The sequence below is a fragment of the Rhipicephalus microplus genome, chromosome 8 (assembly GCF_043290135.1).
Source record: "Rhipicephalus microplus isolate Deutch F79 chromosome 8, USDA_Rmic, whole genome shotgun sequence".
Taxonomy (NCBI): Eukaryota; Metazoa; Arthropoda; class Arachnida; order Ixodida; family Ixodidae; genus Rhipicephalus; species Rhipicephalus microplus.
In genome coordinates this window covers 49,138,745-49,153,959 of record NC_134707.1, presented here as the reverse complement: position 1 = coordinate 49,153,959, position 15,215 = coordinate 49,138,745, and the positions used below count along the sequence as shown (strand labels likewise).

General features: G+C 46.3%; 1 protein-coding gene across 1 annotated transcript in view; it reads right to left on the bottom strand.

The window, feature by feature from the left end:
- LOC142768505 (trypsin 5G1-like) overlaps positions 1-4,258 on the bottom strand; it is a 69,206-nt gene extending 64,948 nt beyond the window's left edge. The window contains exons 1-2 of the mRNA XM_075870500.1: positions 3,987-4,258; positions 152-179 (exon numbers count right to left, since the gene is read on the bottom strand). Of these exons, the coding sequence (XP_075726615.1) occupies positions 152-179; positions 3,987-4,145 (187 nt within the window). The 5' untranslated portion in view covers positions 4,146-4,258. The remainder of the gene's footprint in view (positions 1-151; positions 180-3,986) is intronic.
- Positions 4,259-15,215: the final 10,957 nt, after the last annotated feature.

Sequence of the window (15,215 nt, the reverse complement as noted above, 5' to 3'; positions counted from 1 at the left end):
CCTACCATTGATGTAATGCTCACGTCCAGTGGTGACGTCATTGCTCGTGCCCAACGGCACGGGACACCACCGACGCAGGATGGTGACGCCGACTGCCAAATTTTTTGTTTGAAGAAGTATTCGAAGATTCGCTCTAAGAGGTGTCACTTACCGATTTGGTTAATTTGAGGGTCGAGTTGCTAGAAAAAGAAAGAAAGGCGACGTTATCGTTCATTCAAATGTAAGTTGATGTCAAAAAGAGACGACGAAACAAAGCATTTTATTCGTGTTTTTTGTCTTAAATGACATTTTGCACCACATAGTCACTGAGTATGCAATAACCACTCATGAATATGAGACAGCATACGTTTCATGCCACTACAGCCACTCGCTGCAGCATCCATACGACTCAAGTGCTATCATGCCAACCTCGAATCCTCGGATTCCATTTCCGGCCACGTAGGCTACTTCTTGATAGCCCCGCCGTGGTGGTCTAGTGGCTAAGGTACTCGGCTGCTGGCCCGCAGGTCGCGGGTTGGAATCCCGGCTGCAGCGGCTGCATTTCCGACGGAGGCGGAAATGTTGTAGGCTCGTGTACTCAGATTTGGGTGCACGTTAAAGAACCCCAGGTGGTCGAAATTTTCGGAGCCCTCCACTACGGCGTCTCTCATAATCATATGTTGGTTTTGGGACGTTAAACCCCACATAGCGGAGTAGTCAGTAGTGAGGCCACTTCTTGATTGAGACCAAACTAATAAATGACCGAATGTTAGAATATAAACGTTTCCCGAGTACCGGGCTGGATCCAACTCACCCTTAGTCATTCCGTGGCGCGTTTTCTATTGTCATGCCATGGTTTTGCACGTAAGTATGCTGTCGTGAACGTTGCTGTTGAAACACTTGCGCATTATTATAGCCCCGAACTGAACTTCAGAACTATACCATTACTTATTTTGATGGGTGCTGCTGTATACTTGCTGCGGTATGGATGTATAAAAAATTTTACCGGGGTCCTGAACCATTGCAGCCCCGATTTATAGAGGAAAGTATTGCGGGCCCCTCCCACGTAGCGACATGTGGGCCTACCCTCACCGCCACATCAAGGGCCTTCTGGTCAGCTTGGGTTGTTGTATTAGGACTGGGTTCCTGAGCATGAAATGAAAGGCATTTTCGAAAAATTCTTGATGTAAGAAAAAAAAATCTTGACTTCTATTGCTCTTGTCTTAGGCCTGATTCGAGGCGTGTTCAAAAAGGCGTTTGCGCATATTCTGGCAGGCATATGCAGGCTATTGTTTACCACCAGCAGCGTTCAGTCAATAGCCTCCTACCGCAAAACCTACGGCGCTGGCTTTCAAAAAACCTCGAACATCAAGAGCTAGTGGTTCAGAGATGCATCCGAAAATCCTCAGAAGTTAGTATAATGGAGTATCTTTGTATATCGTCATCATCTGCAAATTATCAAAATCACCATCGTCATTTACACAACATCGTCATAATCTTGGCTATGCGTCATTATCTTCATCGCGCCTCATCATTATCATACCGTGAGCACTGTGCCTGTTCACTGTTGAGACCTCGGGCTAAATTAACGACTCCCCAACTAAAGCATCTTACGCTGAGGCAGCTTCTGAGACTGCTGCTTCTGCTTCCGTTGTTCCTAAACTTGTTCTCAAAACTAGTATGCTGAACATCGGCACTCAAGATGCTGTAATCAGCAAGCTCAGAAAGGCATTTCTCTCGCATTTAGACATCAAACATCTCTAAGCCTTGCTCTCCACCTCCAAGGCTGCTTTTAGATACGTACCTCAAACAAACCGGCTGATCAAGCGATTTAACTTACTCATATTATCGCTGCCTATATTGAATCATGCCCCAAAAAAGAAGCACTTTTACCGTTCGTCATTTTTTCGGTATCATGGCCGATAAGCAGACAGTTGGCTATCTCCATCGTACCTCGTTTACGTATGTTTGCGACTACCTTTTCGGAATTTCATTGCTTTAATTAAAACGTGAATTTTCGCCCAATCTTCAGTAGAATGCGTTTCCCTAATCACCCCATGTCGCCAGCGTTTTTACACAAATACAGCAGCCAGACAGCAAGATAAGAAAATTGTTTCCGATGTGTTGTACCGTTCTACACCATTCCAACATGGCGATGGGGTGGTCCTCTTGGCATCTTTTGTGGCACCTGTTATGTGTAACAAGTTTCAGGCATGTTTTAGGAGGCCATAGGGATTTCTAGGGCTGATTTCACCCGTCAAATATTGCGAGATGCTGATCATAGCCCAAGCAGACCCACCTAATACAGAGGCTGTCAATGTGTCCAAGATAAGCCCAAAACAACGTTCTTCGTCCCCTCGAGTGGCAGTGTCCAGCCTGGTCGCTATACAATTTTACTTTTTTTTCTGCAGTAGCATACATCGTTCGATAGATAGAAAGTGTGGCAAATATTGAGAAAATTATATTCTTTTTTAAATATCGCAAACAGCAGGTCTAGACTAAAGAGAGAGGTGACAGCGTTGTAACGACAGGTTCATTGCCATTCTGAATATTCGAGAAGTCGACACGCAGAATTTTTACATTGAAATGAAATCCGCCCGATTTTATCTCAAAATCGAAATCTATAAGGTCATTACTATCACATTGATTTGAGTAAAATTACCTGGCATCGCTTTATCGACGTATATTGCATATAGATACGTCTGTTTGCGGGCTATGCTAAGAAATAAAGCATGCAGGGGTCCCTTACGGCAACGAACACTAACATCAGTGCAATCGTTGTAGAGAACACTGATGAAATCATGTTCGTCGGATAGGTGAACTGAATGGAATTTCGGATTCACTTGCACCGGTGAAGTCGATCGAAATTTTTTTACTCCCCAGAAACTAGCAGAAGCCGCTCAGTCTAAATAATGAAGTGGTGGCGAGATTCTTACTGAAGGAACTTCTATTCTTCTTCATGGCTACACTTCATGCCTCAAATAATTGAAAAACTAAAGATTTTGGTTTCTACAACTGCGTCCGTAACTGATTTGCTTAGCCGGATCAAGGTATGCGCCGTGCAAAAAAAAGTAATTCTGAAGGCAGTGTGAAAATATTCTGTTTTTTTTTTCAAGCCATTTAGAACGCATTTCTAACACACGGGGCCCATAAGATGATTAGCGCCATCGTAAAAAGTGCAAATGGTATCCTCTACTCATTGCGTTACCATGTATTTGTCATGTTTACGTTATAATGTTGTTCACAACCATGCTTTATGAACGGAACTCTAAAACAAATCATCTCTAGAGGTCAAGCTGACAAATATGTTCAGCGTGAAACCGCAGTGGCGGCATGTGCGTTCTCTTGACTTTTTCAGTGTGTCTGCGATGACCCGCCTACCTTATTTTGTCATGAATACATGTCAAATATAGTCGTGTACAAGCTAAGAAGCCAGAAGTATTTTCTGTATACAAGCGGATGCACCCAATCATGCACCATAGCTGTTTCAGGCTATGCTGCTCAGCGCATGCCCGAATCACCAACTCTGGGCAGCACGGCTGGCTGAAGACTCCGCCAGGACATAAGGCATGGCCTCTATCTGACGAAGGAGGGCTTCGGTAGAATTATATACTCGGCCCTTATCTTCACTGACCCTAGCAAATGAAAGTGCAAAATATCGTCTCTCTCCCTCTCTACTGTCTGAAGTCATGCGCTTGAAGACTCTATAGTAATCCCCGCTATACAGCACGTTGCTGGTTGAATTGTCTGGACTACTTACTTAGCCGCGGTGATGACCAGCTGCCAAGATGTGGTCATCTGGCTGGAGCCTTTCCATACTTCTCTAATTACATCCGACGATAGCTGAACTGTCGTGCGCTTTGTGACTGAATGAACACCATCCCACCAGATATTCAACAGCACAGCAAATATCTCGTAGAGACCTGACAATTTTTGTTTCGAACATGACTCAACCTTTCTTTGGTGCACACTGTGGCTGACAAATCTTTACGCCTAAAAAAACTTACATTTGCTGATACCGAAAGTGCCACAGCGAAAATGCCCAGAGGGATCATCTGAAGCCGTAGATGCGTGTGAGTCACCTTGTCGCCACACAAGGAAGCCATAGTTTCTGCGCTCCGCAGTTGTGCAAAAATGTTGATGCAGTTTAAAAAGGGCCGCTGCATGTACTACACATGTCAACTTCATAACTTGCTTGCAGTCACTCTCAAGTTGTTTATAGGCTGTTAAGCGAAGAGGAGAATGCAAACATGGGAACTGAAAGCTAGCTTCTTAGAACTTTTTCCCTGAACCCTCTTGCGTAGCACAATGTAGCACACTTTTAAACGTTTCCATCCGGCAGTCAATTCAGCGTGCAAACGAAAATAAGCGAACTTCCGTTAACTGTTTTCTATACCCGTAACGATACATAAAGTGGTGCTTTGTGCTCATGTGGAGCTGGTCGTCCAGTCTCGGTTATTCATTGTTTCTTGTGCTGCAAAAAAAAAAAACATTTTAGTTCCAGGGAACTCGCTAGATCGCTCATTCAACCAGGTTACGACGGGATATTCTTTTTAGTTGTGTTCAGCAAGATTTGTGCAAACATCTCCACAATTACTACAATTGTTCGTGTTTTGAATATGTGTCTAAAAATACGTCATAATAAACTTGCCAAGCGTTCACGGTATTAAGCGAATGTACGCTTCTTAGAGCCGCTCTGTGAGCTAGTGACAGTTTAAGGGTGACTGCCAAAAGAAAACTAAAAATAAATAAATAATGGTCGTTTCATGCACGTTTATAGCCATCCCAACTCTACGTCCAAACGACTTCTTGTACGCTATAAAGTATAAGAGCTCCCGAGCAGCGTATTATTCAATTCCATGAATGCGTAGACGCGTGCGTATTGTCACAAAAAACAGCCTATATATATTCGAGGTATTGTTTAATATTGCCTCCTTTGGAGCAAGACTACTTTGTACTTCTTCGTAAGTACTGTGTTTACGCGGTCTGTTTTTGAAGCTCTGAACAGTGAGTTCATTGAAGTGCTTCGTGTTACTTGCTCAAACTGCGTTAAATAATGTCATTGCAACTAATCTGAAAATGTCCGTCACGTGAAATTCTTGTAATCAGTGTAGATTTGCCAGTTTTCCTTGACGTGTTGTCGTCTCTCTGACATACAAGGTAATATCTACTGAATTATAATCTATCTATCTATCTATCTATCTATCTATCTATCTATCTATCTATCTATCTATCTATCTATCTATCTATCTATCTATCTATCTATCTATCTATCTATCTATCTATCTATCTATCTATCTATCTATCTATCTATCTATCTATCTATCTATCTATCTATCTATCTATCTATCTATCTATCTATCTATCTATCTATCTATCTATCTATCTATCTATCTATCTATCTATCTATCTATCTATCTATCTATCTATCTATCTATCTATCTATCTATCTATCTATCTATCTATCTATCTATCTATCTATCTATCTATCTATCTATCTATCTATCTATCTATCTATCTATCTATCTATGGCTAGTGCTTTAAAAGGCTTACTCAGGGATAAGATGCTAATTCATGTTTACTTTAGTGCGCTATGTAAGTGGAGACATGTATCTACTGGACTGTGTATATAACTTGCAGCCGCCTCAGTATATCGAAACAATTGGTATCCTAATGGCTCTTTGACTTCAAGCAATCCCTCATGGCACAACTCACTTGGTATAAGTTCGCGAAATTTTCCAGACAGGATCTTAGCAGCCTAGAAGCAAGCTATGTAAAATGAGTCGGCACGTCAACATAGGAGGTACGTCACGAGAAAGATAAAGCCACGAACAAATTCGAATGCAGAGCCTGCGAAGTTGCGTTCGGCGATGAAATCTGGTTGAAACATGATGTTGTCGCTTGGAAAAAGGTTGGAACGTGATATGTTCATGTCCTACAATGAAGTTATAAGTCTCGTGGTGTTCAAAGAATGAAGCCTGAGTAAATCAGCGTGCTAGCACTAATTATTCTTCTCCAGTCTCTTCCATTTTCCAGCAAGTTGCTGTACTATACGGTACAAGTGTATGCTCTCCTATGCCAGCGTACCTGGAAAGTAGTGTGGTTAGGACACTGGCATTCGTATCATGGGTACATGGGCTTCTATCTCATCTCGAATAGGCAGAAAAAAGTATTTATCTGAACATGAAGTTTCCCGTTCAATTCTTGCAATTTCTTTTTTCCCCACTCTTCGCGCACGACATGTCGATAGTGACGCAAAACCAGACGAATTATTTTACTGCCACATGCAGGCCAATTTTCGTGGTGCATACTCGTTTCGGTCGTCGCGCCATTGTCCTACTTTTCACGCATCCGCAGTGCAGGATTCCTTCGCTTTTCGCTTCGTGCCCGTACACATACACAAGCATGAGCCGCGACACGGGAATGTTCAGCAGTCTCGCATCCATGCAGCCATGGATGCGAGACCACAGCTGACGCCGAAGGGTCTTAACTCTCGTAGAAGAGAATGCGCAGTGCCCGCGTGCTGACATATATTGAAAAAATGCTTGTCTGTGCGCAGACTTCAGCCGGCAGTAGCCGGTTACATTTGGCTCGTTGTGAATGCATCAGGACTATTTGCCATTTTTGGTGATGATTATATGTGCGGTTTAACGTCCCAAAACCACCATATGGTTGTGAGAGACGCCACATTGGAGGACTCTGAAAATTTTGACCACCTGGGGATCCTTAACGAAAAATGCAATCTGGATCAGCAAATTACTGTACACGTAGAGCTCCATCAACACCCCCTATATATATATATATATATATATATATATATATATATATATATATATATATATATTGTTGCGTCTACGAGGGGTTTATTTGAAGCAGACGTAACGGTCGACTAGACGGTATACCGCAGTGAACGGGCAGCAGTGAGCTTTTCCCACCAACCGAACGTCCTCCTCTTCTGCTACCACCATGTTCCCCGCTACACAGGTGCACATACCTAAATTACACATGTGGTAACATTTCCCTCCGCGCAGACGGAGCCCACTGGATGAGTCAAACAGTCTCTCGAGGAATAAAGCGCTTCAAACGTGCAACATGGACAAGTTCAGTTTTTGCAGACCGTCGGCCGTATGAATGAAGACGCGCTATGCGGTAAACTAAATCACTGATACGGTCTACAACAAGATAAAGTAGTGCGCTAGCAGTTTCTTGCTCAAACCGCGTTTTCTAGTTGGTGTCCAGAGCAACACAAGGTCGCCGCGATTGTACGTCACGGGTCGGCGTCGGCGGTCAAAATGTGCCTTCGAGCAGTCTTGCGAAGCAAGAGTGCGCAAATTAGCAAGGCGTCTAGCTTCTTCTGCCCGACAGATGATCTCGGATATGCAGGGATCATGATGGTCCAAACACGGGAAGATTGTATTTAGGGTATGACGAGGTGGCCGAGCATATAGAAGAAAGAAAGGACTGTAGCCGGTAGTTTCATGCTGAGCGGTGTTGAATGCATATGTGATAAAGGGTAGAATGCTGTGCCAGTCCTTGTGATCGGATGCAACATACATAGACAACATGTTCGAGAGAGTTCTGTTCGTTCGTTCAGTTAGACCGTTCGTTTGGGGATGGTATGGCGTGGAGTGCCGAAACCTTGAAGCACAGACACGAAGCATCTCTTCCATCACGTCTGCTGTGAATTGTCAGCCATGGTCACTGATTACGATTTTGGTAGGCCCATGTCGAAGAATGACAAAACGTAGCATGAAGGAAGACACATCAGCTGCAGTTGGAGATGGTATGGCAGCTGTCTCGCAGTACCGTGTTAAATGGTCGGTGCAAACGACTATCCAGCGATTTCCATCAGAAGACCGGGGAAAGGGTCCAAGGAGGTCAATCCCGACTTGCTCGAATGGAGTTCTAGGGGGCGGCACCGGATGTAATTGCCCTAAAGGAGCACTTGTTGGGCGCTTATGACGCTGACACTCGTTGCAGCTAGACACGTATTGTTCCGTCGTGTGGCGCATTTTGGGCCAGTAGAATCTTTCTTGAAGACGGCGAAGAGTTTTTGCTGTGCCTAGATGACCGGATGTTGGGTCATCATGCATAGCCTGCAAGACATAAACGCGAAGACTCTTCGGAACCACCAGAAGATATCGTGAGCCGGTGTTGGTGTAGTTCTTTTTGTAAACTAGCCCGTCTCGGATGCAGAAGCGCGTAGGCGATGATTTTGGTTTGGTAGCAAGAAGCTGTTGTATGGGGCTGTCCCTTTGTTGCTCATCCTTAAAGGTCTTGTTATCGGGAAATGGTTGGTCGAGTGATGCAATGTAGGTATCGAAGGTGTCCGCGTCACATTCCATCGTTGGAAGCGGTAGTCGCGAAAGACAATCTGCGTCAGCGTGACGTCGGCCGCTTTTATACGAAACCGTGAAGTCATATTCTTGTAGACGAAGTGCCCAGCGCGCCAGCTGACCAGATGGGTCACGCAGATTAACCAACCAGCAGAGAGAATGATGGTCTGTCACCACGGTAAAGGGGCGTCCGTACAGGTAGGACCGGAAGCGCTGCACTGCGAAGACTGCTGCGAGGCATTCTAGCTCTGTGACAGTGTAGTTACGCTCGGACTTGCTGAGCGAGCGACTTGCATACGCTACGACGTGTTCTCGATTATCCAAGCGTTGAACCAGGACAGCGCCTACACCAATACCGCTGGCGTCTGTGTGAATCTCAGTGGGAGCGAGAGGATTGAAGTGTCGAAGAATCGGATGGGATGTCAAAAGAAACTTCAACTCCGAAAAAGCAGACTCGCATTCCGGGGTCCAGTCAAACTGCGCACCTTTCTGAAGCAGACACGTGAGCGGATATGCGATATTGGCAAAGCCAGGAATGAATCGGCGAAAGTATGAACAAAGCCCCAAAAAGCTGCGCAGTTCTTTAACCGAGTTTGGCTGCTTAAATGCCTCCACTGCGGCCGTCTTGGCGGGATCCGGTCGTATGCCTTCTTTGTTTACTAAGTGTCCGAGGACGAGTGTTTGGCGCTCTCCAAAACGGCATTTCTTTGAGTTGAGCACCAAGCGTGCTTTGCTTAGGCAGTCCAGTACGAGGCCAAGGCGTGTGTTGTGCTCACAAAAGGTGCGCCCAAAAATTACAACGTCGTCCAAGTAACACATACACACTTCCTACTTCAATCCACGCAGAATGTTGTTCATAAATCGCTCAAAAGTTGCGGGCGCGTTGCAGAGTCCGAACGGCATCACATTGAATTCAAATAGTCCATCTGTTGTAACAAATGCCGTTTTCTCCTTGTCTTCCTCATGCATTGGAATCTGCCAGTAGCCTGACCTCAGATCCACAGACGAAAAGTAAGAGGCCGATGATAGACAGTCGATAGCATCATCAATCCGCGGGAGTGGGTATACGTCTTTTTTAGTGATGGCGTTGAGACGGCGGTAGTCAACACAAAATCACGATGTCCCATCCTTATTCTTCACTAGAATTACTGGAGCGGCCCACGGACTACATAATTCCTGAATTACATTTTGCTTGAGTGTCTCGCAAACCTGTTCATTGATCACTGCGCGTTCTGATGGTGATACACGATATGGTTTCTGTCGGAGAGGTCTGTGCGATGTCGTGTCGATTCGGTGCTTTATACGAGAAGCAGGAAATGACGGTAAATCACGCTGAGTGAAATAAAAAATACCGGCATGTTTGCGCAGAATACTCGCCAGTTCATTACGTTCCTTGGTGCTGAGTGACTTATCAATCATAGCCATAATGATGGTGTCCCTGGCGTGCAGATTATTGCAACGGGTCTTATCCGGGGAATCATTGCTTTTTGCGAGGGTGGCAAGCGAGAATACTTGGTGTTCACGAATCTCTGCAAGTTTCAGACCCTTCGGCAGTACTGTAGGTTCACAAGAGCAGTTAATCACCCACAAAACAGTATGCCCTTGCGAAACCGATAGTGTACAGTACGGTATTAAAACTGTCTTCTTTATGCCACTGAGATGCACGGGCTCCACAGTTGCGTCAAATGTTTTCTCGCTTGCAGGTGAACAGACAACAGGGACGCATTTTGCAGACAACGGCGGCACAGTTGTGTCCACAGACACGCAAAGAGCATTTTCTTGAGAGGGCGAGATTTCCATAAACGAAACTGGGATATCAGAATCTACTGCAATTTGTTCTGTGCGGCAATCGACAGTAGCACCACATAGCTTCAAGAAATCGAGTCCCAGAATGACGTCATGCGTAGTATGAGGGAGAACAGCAAACTCTGCGACGAAGTTCTGGCACGCCAAACTAACAGTCACAGTGCAGACACCAACAGGTTGTAACACCTCTCCGCTCACTCCACGAAACGTATCAGGACGGTCCCAACGAAACATAACCTTTCGTCCAAGAAGGCGGGTGAAAACTAAACTCATCACTGACACGCTTGCACCTGTATCCACCAACGCCATCGTTGGTACACCATCGATAAGCACCCGAACCTTATTTCTAAACATGGAAGCTAACGGAGGTATATCTGTTGAAATCGAAGACTGTCCGGCAACCTCACCTCCAACGGCCGCGCCAGCTAGTTTTCCGTAGGAGGCGAGGAGTGGCGGCGCCGAGGAGACGGTGATCGGTTGGCACGAGGAGCAAGTGGTGGTGTCACACTGCGGTCAGAGGCCGGAGATTGGTTTCGTAGCGGTCCCGGGATCTCGTAAGACGCGCTTCCCGGGAATGTCGGTGCTCTGGTAACGCCAGAACAGTTAAATCTTGGTGATCGGTCATACCTTGGCGGCTGCCGGTAGTTGCAATACCTGGCAATGTGTCCTTCGAAGCCACAGTTGTAACAGACCTTAGAGGACGCTCACCGAACCAATGCTGGGACCGCTCAGCTGTGAACGGTCGGTGACGAGCTTGTTGAGTGGGGGCTGCCCACCTCCGTGTGGTGGGGCCGTGCCGAAGGCGTTGGCCATGTCGCTGGTCGGCCACGAAGGAGTCACGACGTGGCCACGGATTTCCAGTTTCACTGATGTCTGCCACACATACCGATTGTGGAAAAGGAGCTGATGGTGCCGCCGTGTAGTAGGGTGGATTGGTAGGTGGATGAGGAATGGTTTCGTCAACCCTACCACCTTGTCGTTGCAGCTCTTCACGCACAATTGCCCGAATAGTAGCGGCAAGGTCGGTGGGCGGGCTCACGTCGACGCTGGCAACCGTTGTCACATTCGCCAGCCTACCGAATTTCGGGGCGATGCGACGAGTCTTCAATTTTTCAAACGTGCGGCAGTGATGTTGGACATCGGAGGCAGAGGTGAGGTCATCCCTGCCTATCAGAAAATTGTAAACGTCTTCCGCTATGCCTTTCAATAGGTGTCCAACCCTGTCTTCTTCAGACATCTGCGGGTTTATAATCTTGCAAAGCTTAAGAACGTCCTCTATATAGGCAGTGCAGGTTTCTCCAGGAGTCTGGGCTCTTCCAGCAAAAGTCCGCTCCGCGCTTTTCTTTCTTGAGTCGGAGTCACCAAAACACTTCTTGAGTTCTTGAGCAAAAATAGCCCATGTTGTCAAGGACTCTTCGTGGTTTTCATACCACATCAGGGCAGTGTCCGTGAGAAAGAGCGCGACGTTTTCCAGCTGATCGATAGAGTTCCAGTGGTTGTACCGGCTCACCTTTTTGTAGTGCGTTAGCCACGCGTCCACATCTTCTCCTGCCATTCCCACGAACAGGCGGGGTTCCATGTAGTGATGCCTTGGTGTAGCCAGTGTAGATTGGCGCGAAGTCGAGGCAGTTGATTCCTGACCTTCGCTCTGGGTCATGACGACTGTTGTGGGCGGCAGACCGGCAAGACGACGGCTCCGGCGAACTCCGAACAGCTGTAGCTCCAATAATACGGAAAGACGGGCTAGTTGGTACTGCTGCATAATTGAAGTTTTTGCGCACACACACAAGGACACAGAAGAAGGGAACACAAGGACCTGCGCTGGTCCTTGTGTTCCCTTCTTCTGTGTCCTTGTGTGTGTGCGCAAAAACTTCAATTATGCAGCTGTAGCTCCGTGGTACGTCGATGTGTCGTACCCAGCACCTCCACCACTCTGTTACGTCTACGAGGAGTTTATTCGAAGAAGACGTAACGGTCGACTCGACGGTATAGCGCAGTGAACGGGCAGCAGCGAGCTTTTGCCACCAACCGAACGTCCTCCTCTTCTGCTACCACCATGTTCCCCGCTACACAGGTGCACATACCTAAATTACACACGTGGTAACAATATATATATATATATATATATATATATATATATATATATATATGTATAATTGTGTGTGTGTGTGTGTGTGTGTGACGAACCACACGAGAGCGGTGTGGTGAAATGGTAGAAATAGATGAAGACAAAGACAAATAAATGGTTCATCAGACAGCCATCACGTCTCCTGTGTCACACTAGTAGCATCTACCGTGCCCTTCATCATGGCGACATCCAAGAAAGTCATCAACATCCCGAAGTACTCGGGAGCATCTACGGACGTCCCCTCTGGACGGACGTCCCCTCCGGCTCTTTGAGGTGAGGACTGCGGCCGCAGCATGGACGGAGCGAGACAAGCTGTGCTGCTTTTCCGATTACCTCGAAGGTGAGGCTTTCCGATGGTTTCTTACCGAGCTTTTCGACACAGACGCGTCTTGGGAGACCTTATGTGAACGCATGAAGGAACGCTTTACTAGCAGCGTCACGGATCCTTTTTCGCCAATTCATTCATTGACGGTTGCGAACAGGCCAGAGCTTGAAAGAATACTATAATGAAAATTGTCTCTCGGATGCCTCACCGACCTAAAGAACACGCACTTTATATCAGGGCTCATCGACGGCCTTCCTGCACATGTGGAGATGGCGCTTCCTAGGCTTACCTCGTCTACGCCAGAGGCGTGGCTTACAGCTGCACTTCGTGTAGAGTCAACCTTTCAGAGAGTGAATTTACATCGCTTTCCACCAGCTCGGAATACACAGATTAACGTAACAAGTGACAGAACTAGTCAGCGTCCGCGTAATACCTGGTACGAACACCCCTGCGTGAGTGCAAACACTGCGCGATGGATGGCTTACCCCGACAGATGCACTAGCATAATGAATGCCCACGACGCGCAAGCATTTCCGCCCTCTCCACCAACCAGGAAAACGAGGAGGGCAACCCAGAATTCATGTAATTCAGTTTTATGCCCTCATTAACGGGAACCCTGTCAGCGCTACTCTTGATACCGGAGCTAAGATTACCTGTATCAGCAAAGCAGTGCTGAAGGCACTTCACCTGCAAATAATGAGGAATTCATGCCTTTAAGTTCAACAAGTCACATCATCTACCAAAACTTTGGGTCGCATTATTCTAAAGGTACAGATAGGTAAAGTGACAAGAGAAATTCAGGCTCATGTTCTACAAGGCATGAAGAGCAACTTACTTCTTGGCTTGGATAGTGCTTGCCTCTATAACTTGTCGCTGGACCTTGACACCATGACTCTACGCCAAGAGAAAGGCATCCTCCATTCTCATACTCAAAACCACACCATGGCTAAATGGGCGCGTCTTTGCAAGGTGTTAAAGTTTGCGACGTACTACATCTAAATAAAACTCAACAGTTGGCATTAAAGCAGCTTATCCACAAGTATGACGGCATTTTTTTTCAATTCACAGAGAGACATTGGGTGCATCAATAGCGAAATGCATCGCATTCATCTCACCAACAATGTTTTCATTCGTAGAGCTCCCTGTCGATGCTCAGAAATCGACAGCATTGAAACGGAGAGACAGATCAACGAGCTTCTGAAACAAGGTGTCATACGACTATCTACCTCCCTATAGGCTGCTTCAGTATTTTTGGCCAAGAAAAAAAGGGGTAGGACGCACGCGCTTCTGCATCGACTACCACAAGCTAAATGAATTATCAGCCCATCCCTCGCATCGATGACGTTCTCAATTCTCTGGGGAATTCTACGTACTTCTCGACGTTAGACATAACTTCAGGTTACTGGACGTGAAGATTCACCCTGATGACATTCCGAAAACGGCGTTTGTCACACGTACTAGTCACTACGAGTAGCTCGTCATGCCTTTTGGTCTTCGGAATGTTCCGGCCACCTTCGAACGGGCTGTCATATTCTAATTGGCAAAACACCATCTGCAGAACGTCTCGAATTACTTCGATGACATTGTTGTCTACTCTGACACGATTCCACACCATCTGAGGCTTGTGGAATGCGTTTTGAAAACTTTCAAAAGCGAAGGCGTCAAGCTGAAATAAAGAAATGTGAATTCGCTCGAGCCTCCATTGAGTACCTGGGACACAAGGTTTCGCATGGCACCGTCACACCAAAGCAAAGCAACGTGGACGCAATCCTACGGTTTCCGGCGCCATCACGTCCTAAAGAGTTGCAGCATTTTCTCGGTACTGTCAATGTCTACCTCGATACATCGACCACTTCAGTCAAATCGCTCACCCACTGACGCGCCTGCTCAGCAAAGACGCCACCTGGAACTGGGATTCGGAGTGTGAACTGGCTTTCACTCCGTTCAAGAAATGCGGGACAGAAGAGCCAATTCTTAACATCTACGATGCCACTAAACCGTGTGTGCTATACAGCGATGCGTCCAACAGAGGTATCGGCGTCGTCTTGAAGCAGGCTGATTATGAATTTAGAGAACACCCAATTGCATATCATTCACGGAAGTTACTAAAACACGAACTAATTACGCCATCACAGAACTCGAATGTTTATTATATATTGACGCATTTGATAAATGGCACTACTATCTACAAGGGAAAACTTTCACTGTGATCACAGATCACAAAGCGTTGCAATAGCTTAAAAGCAGCGAGAATCCCCGAGGCCGACTTTTACGGTGGTTCTTGAAACTCTCCATATACGACGTGAACATCAAACACCAAAAGGGCATTGACAACATTGAAGCTGATGCACTATCTTGAAGCCCAGTAGTTCAACTCCTATCAGCTGAGCAACTGCGAGAGCATCAGAACGACAAACCACCCGGAAAGCATACCATTGAGAACGGACTGAGTATAGGGACACGCAGAGGAATACGAAAAGTCTATGTGCCTTTTTCCCTCCGGTGTTCCCTTCTCATGACGCTTTCGGTCATGTCGGGGTAAAGAAGACGTTGCGGCTTCTCTCTCCCCAGTACTATTGACCCGACATCAACACCGATGTGAGCGTATATACGCCACTGCGATACTTGCCAGCGCTGCAAG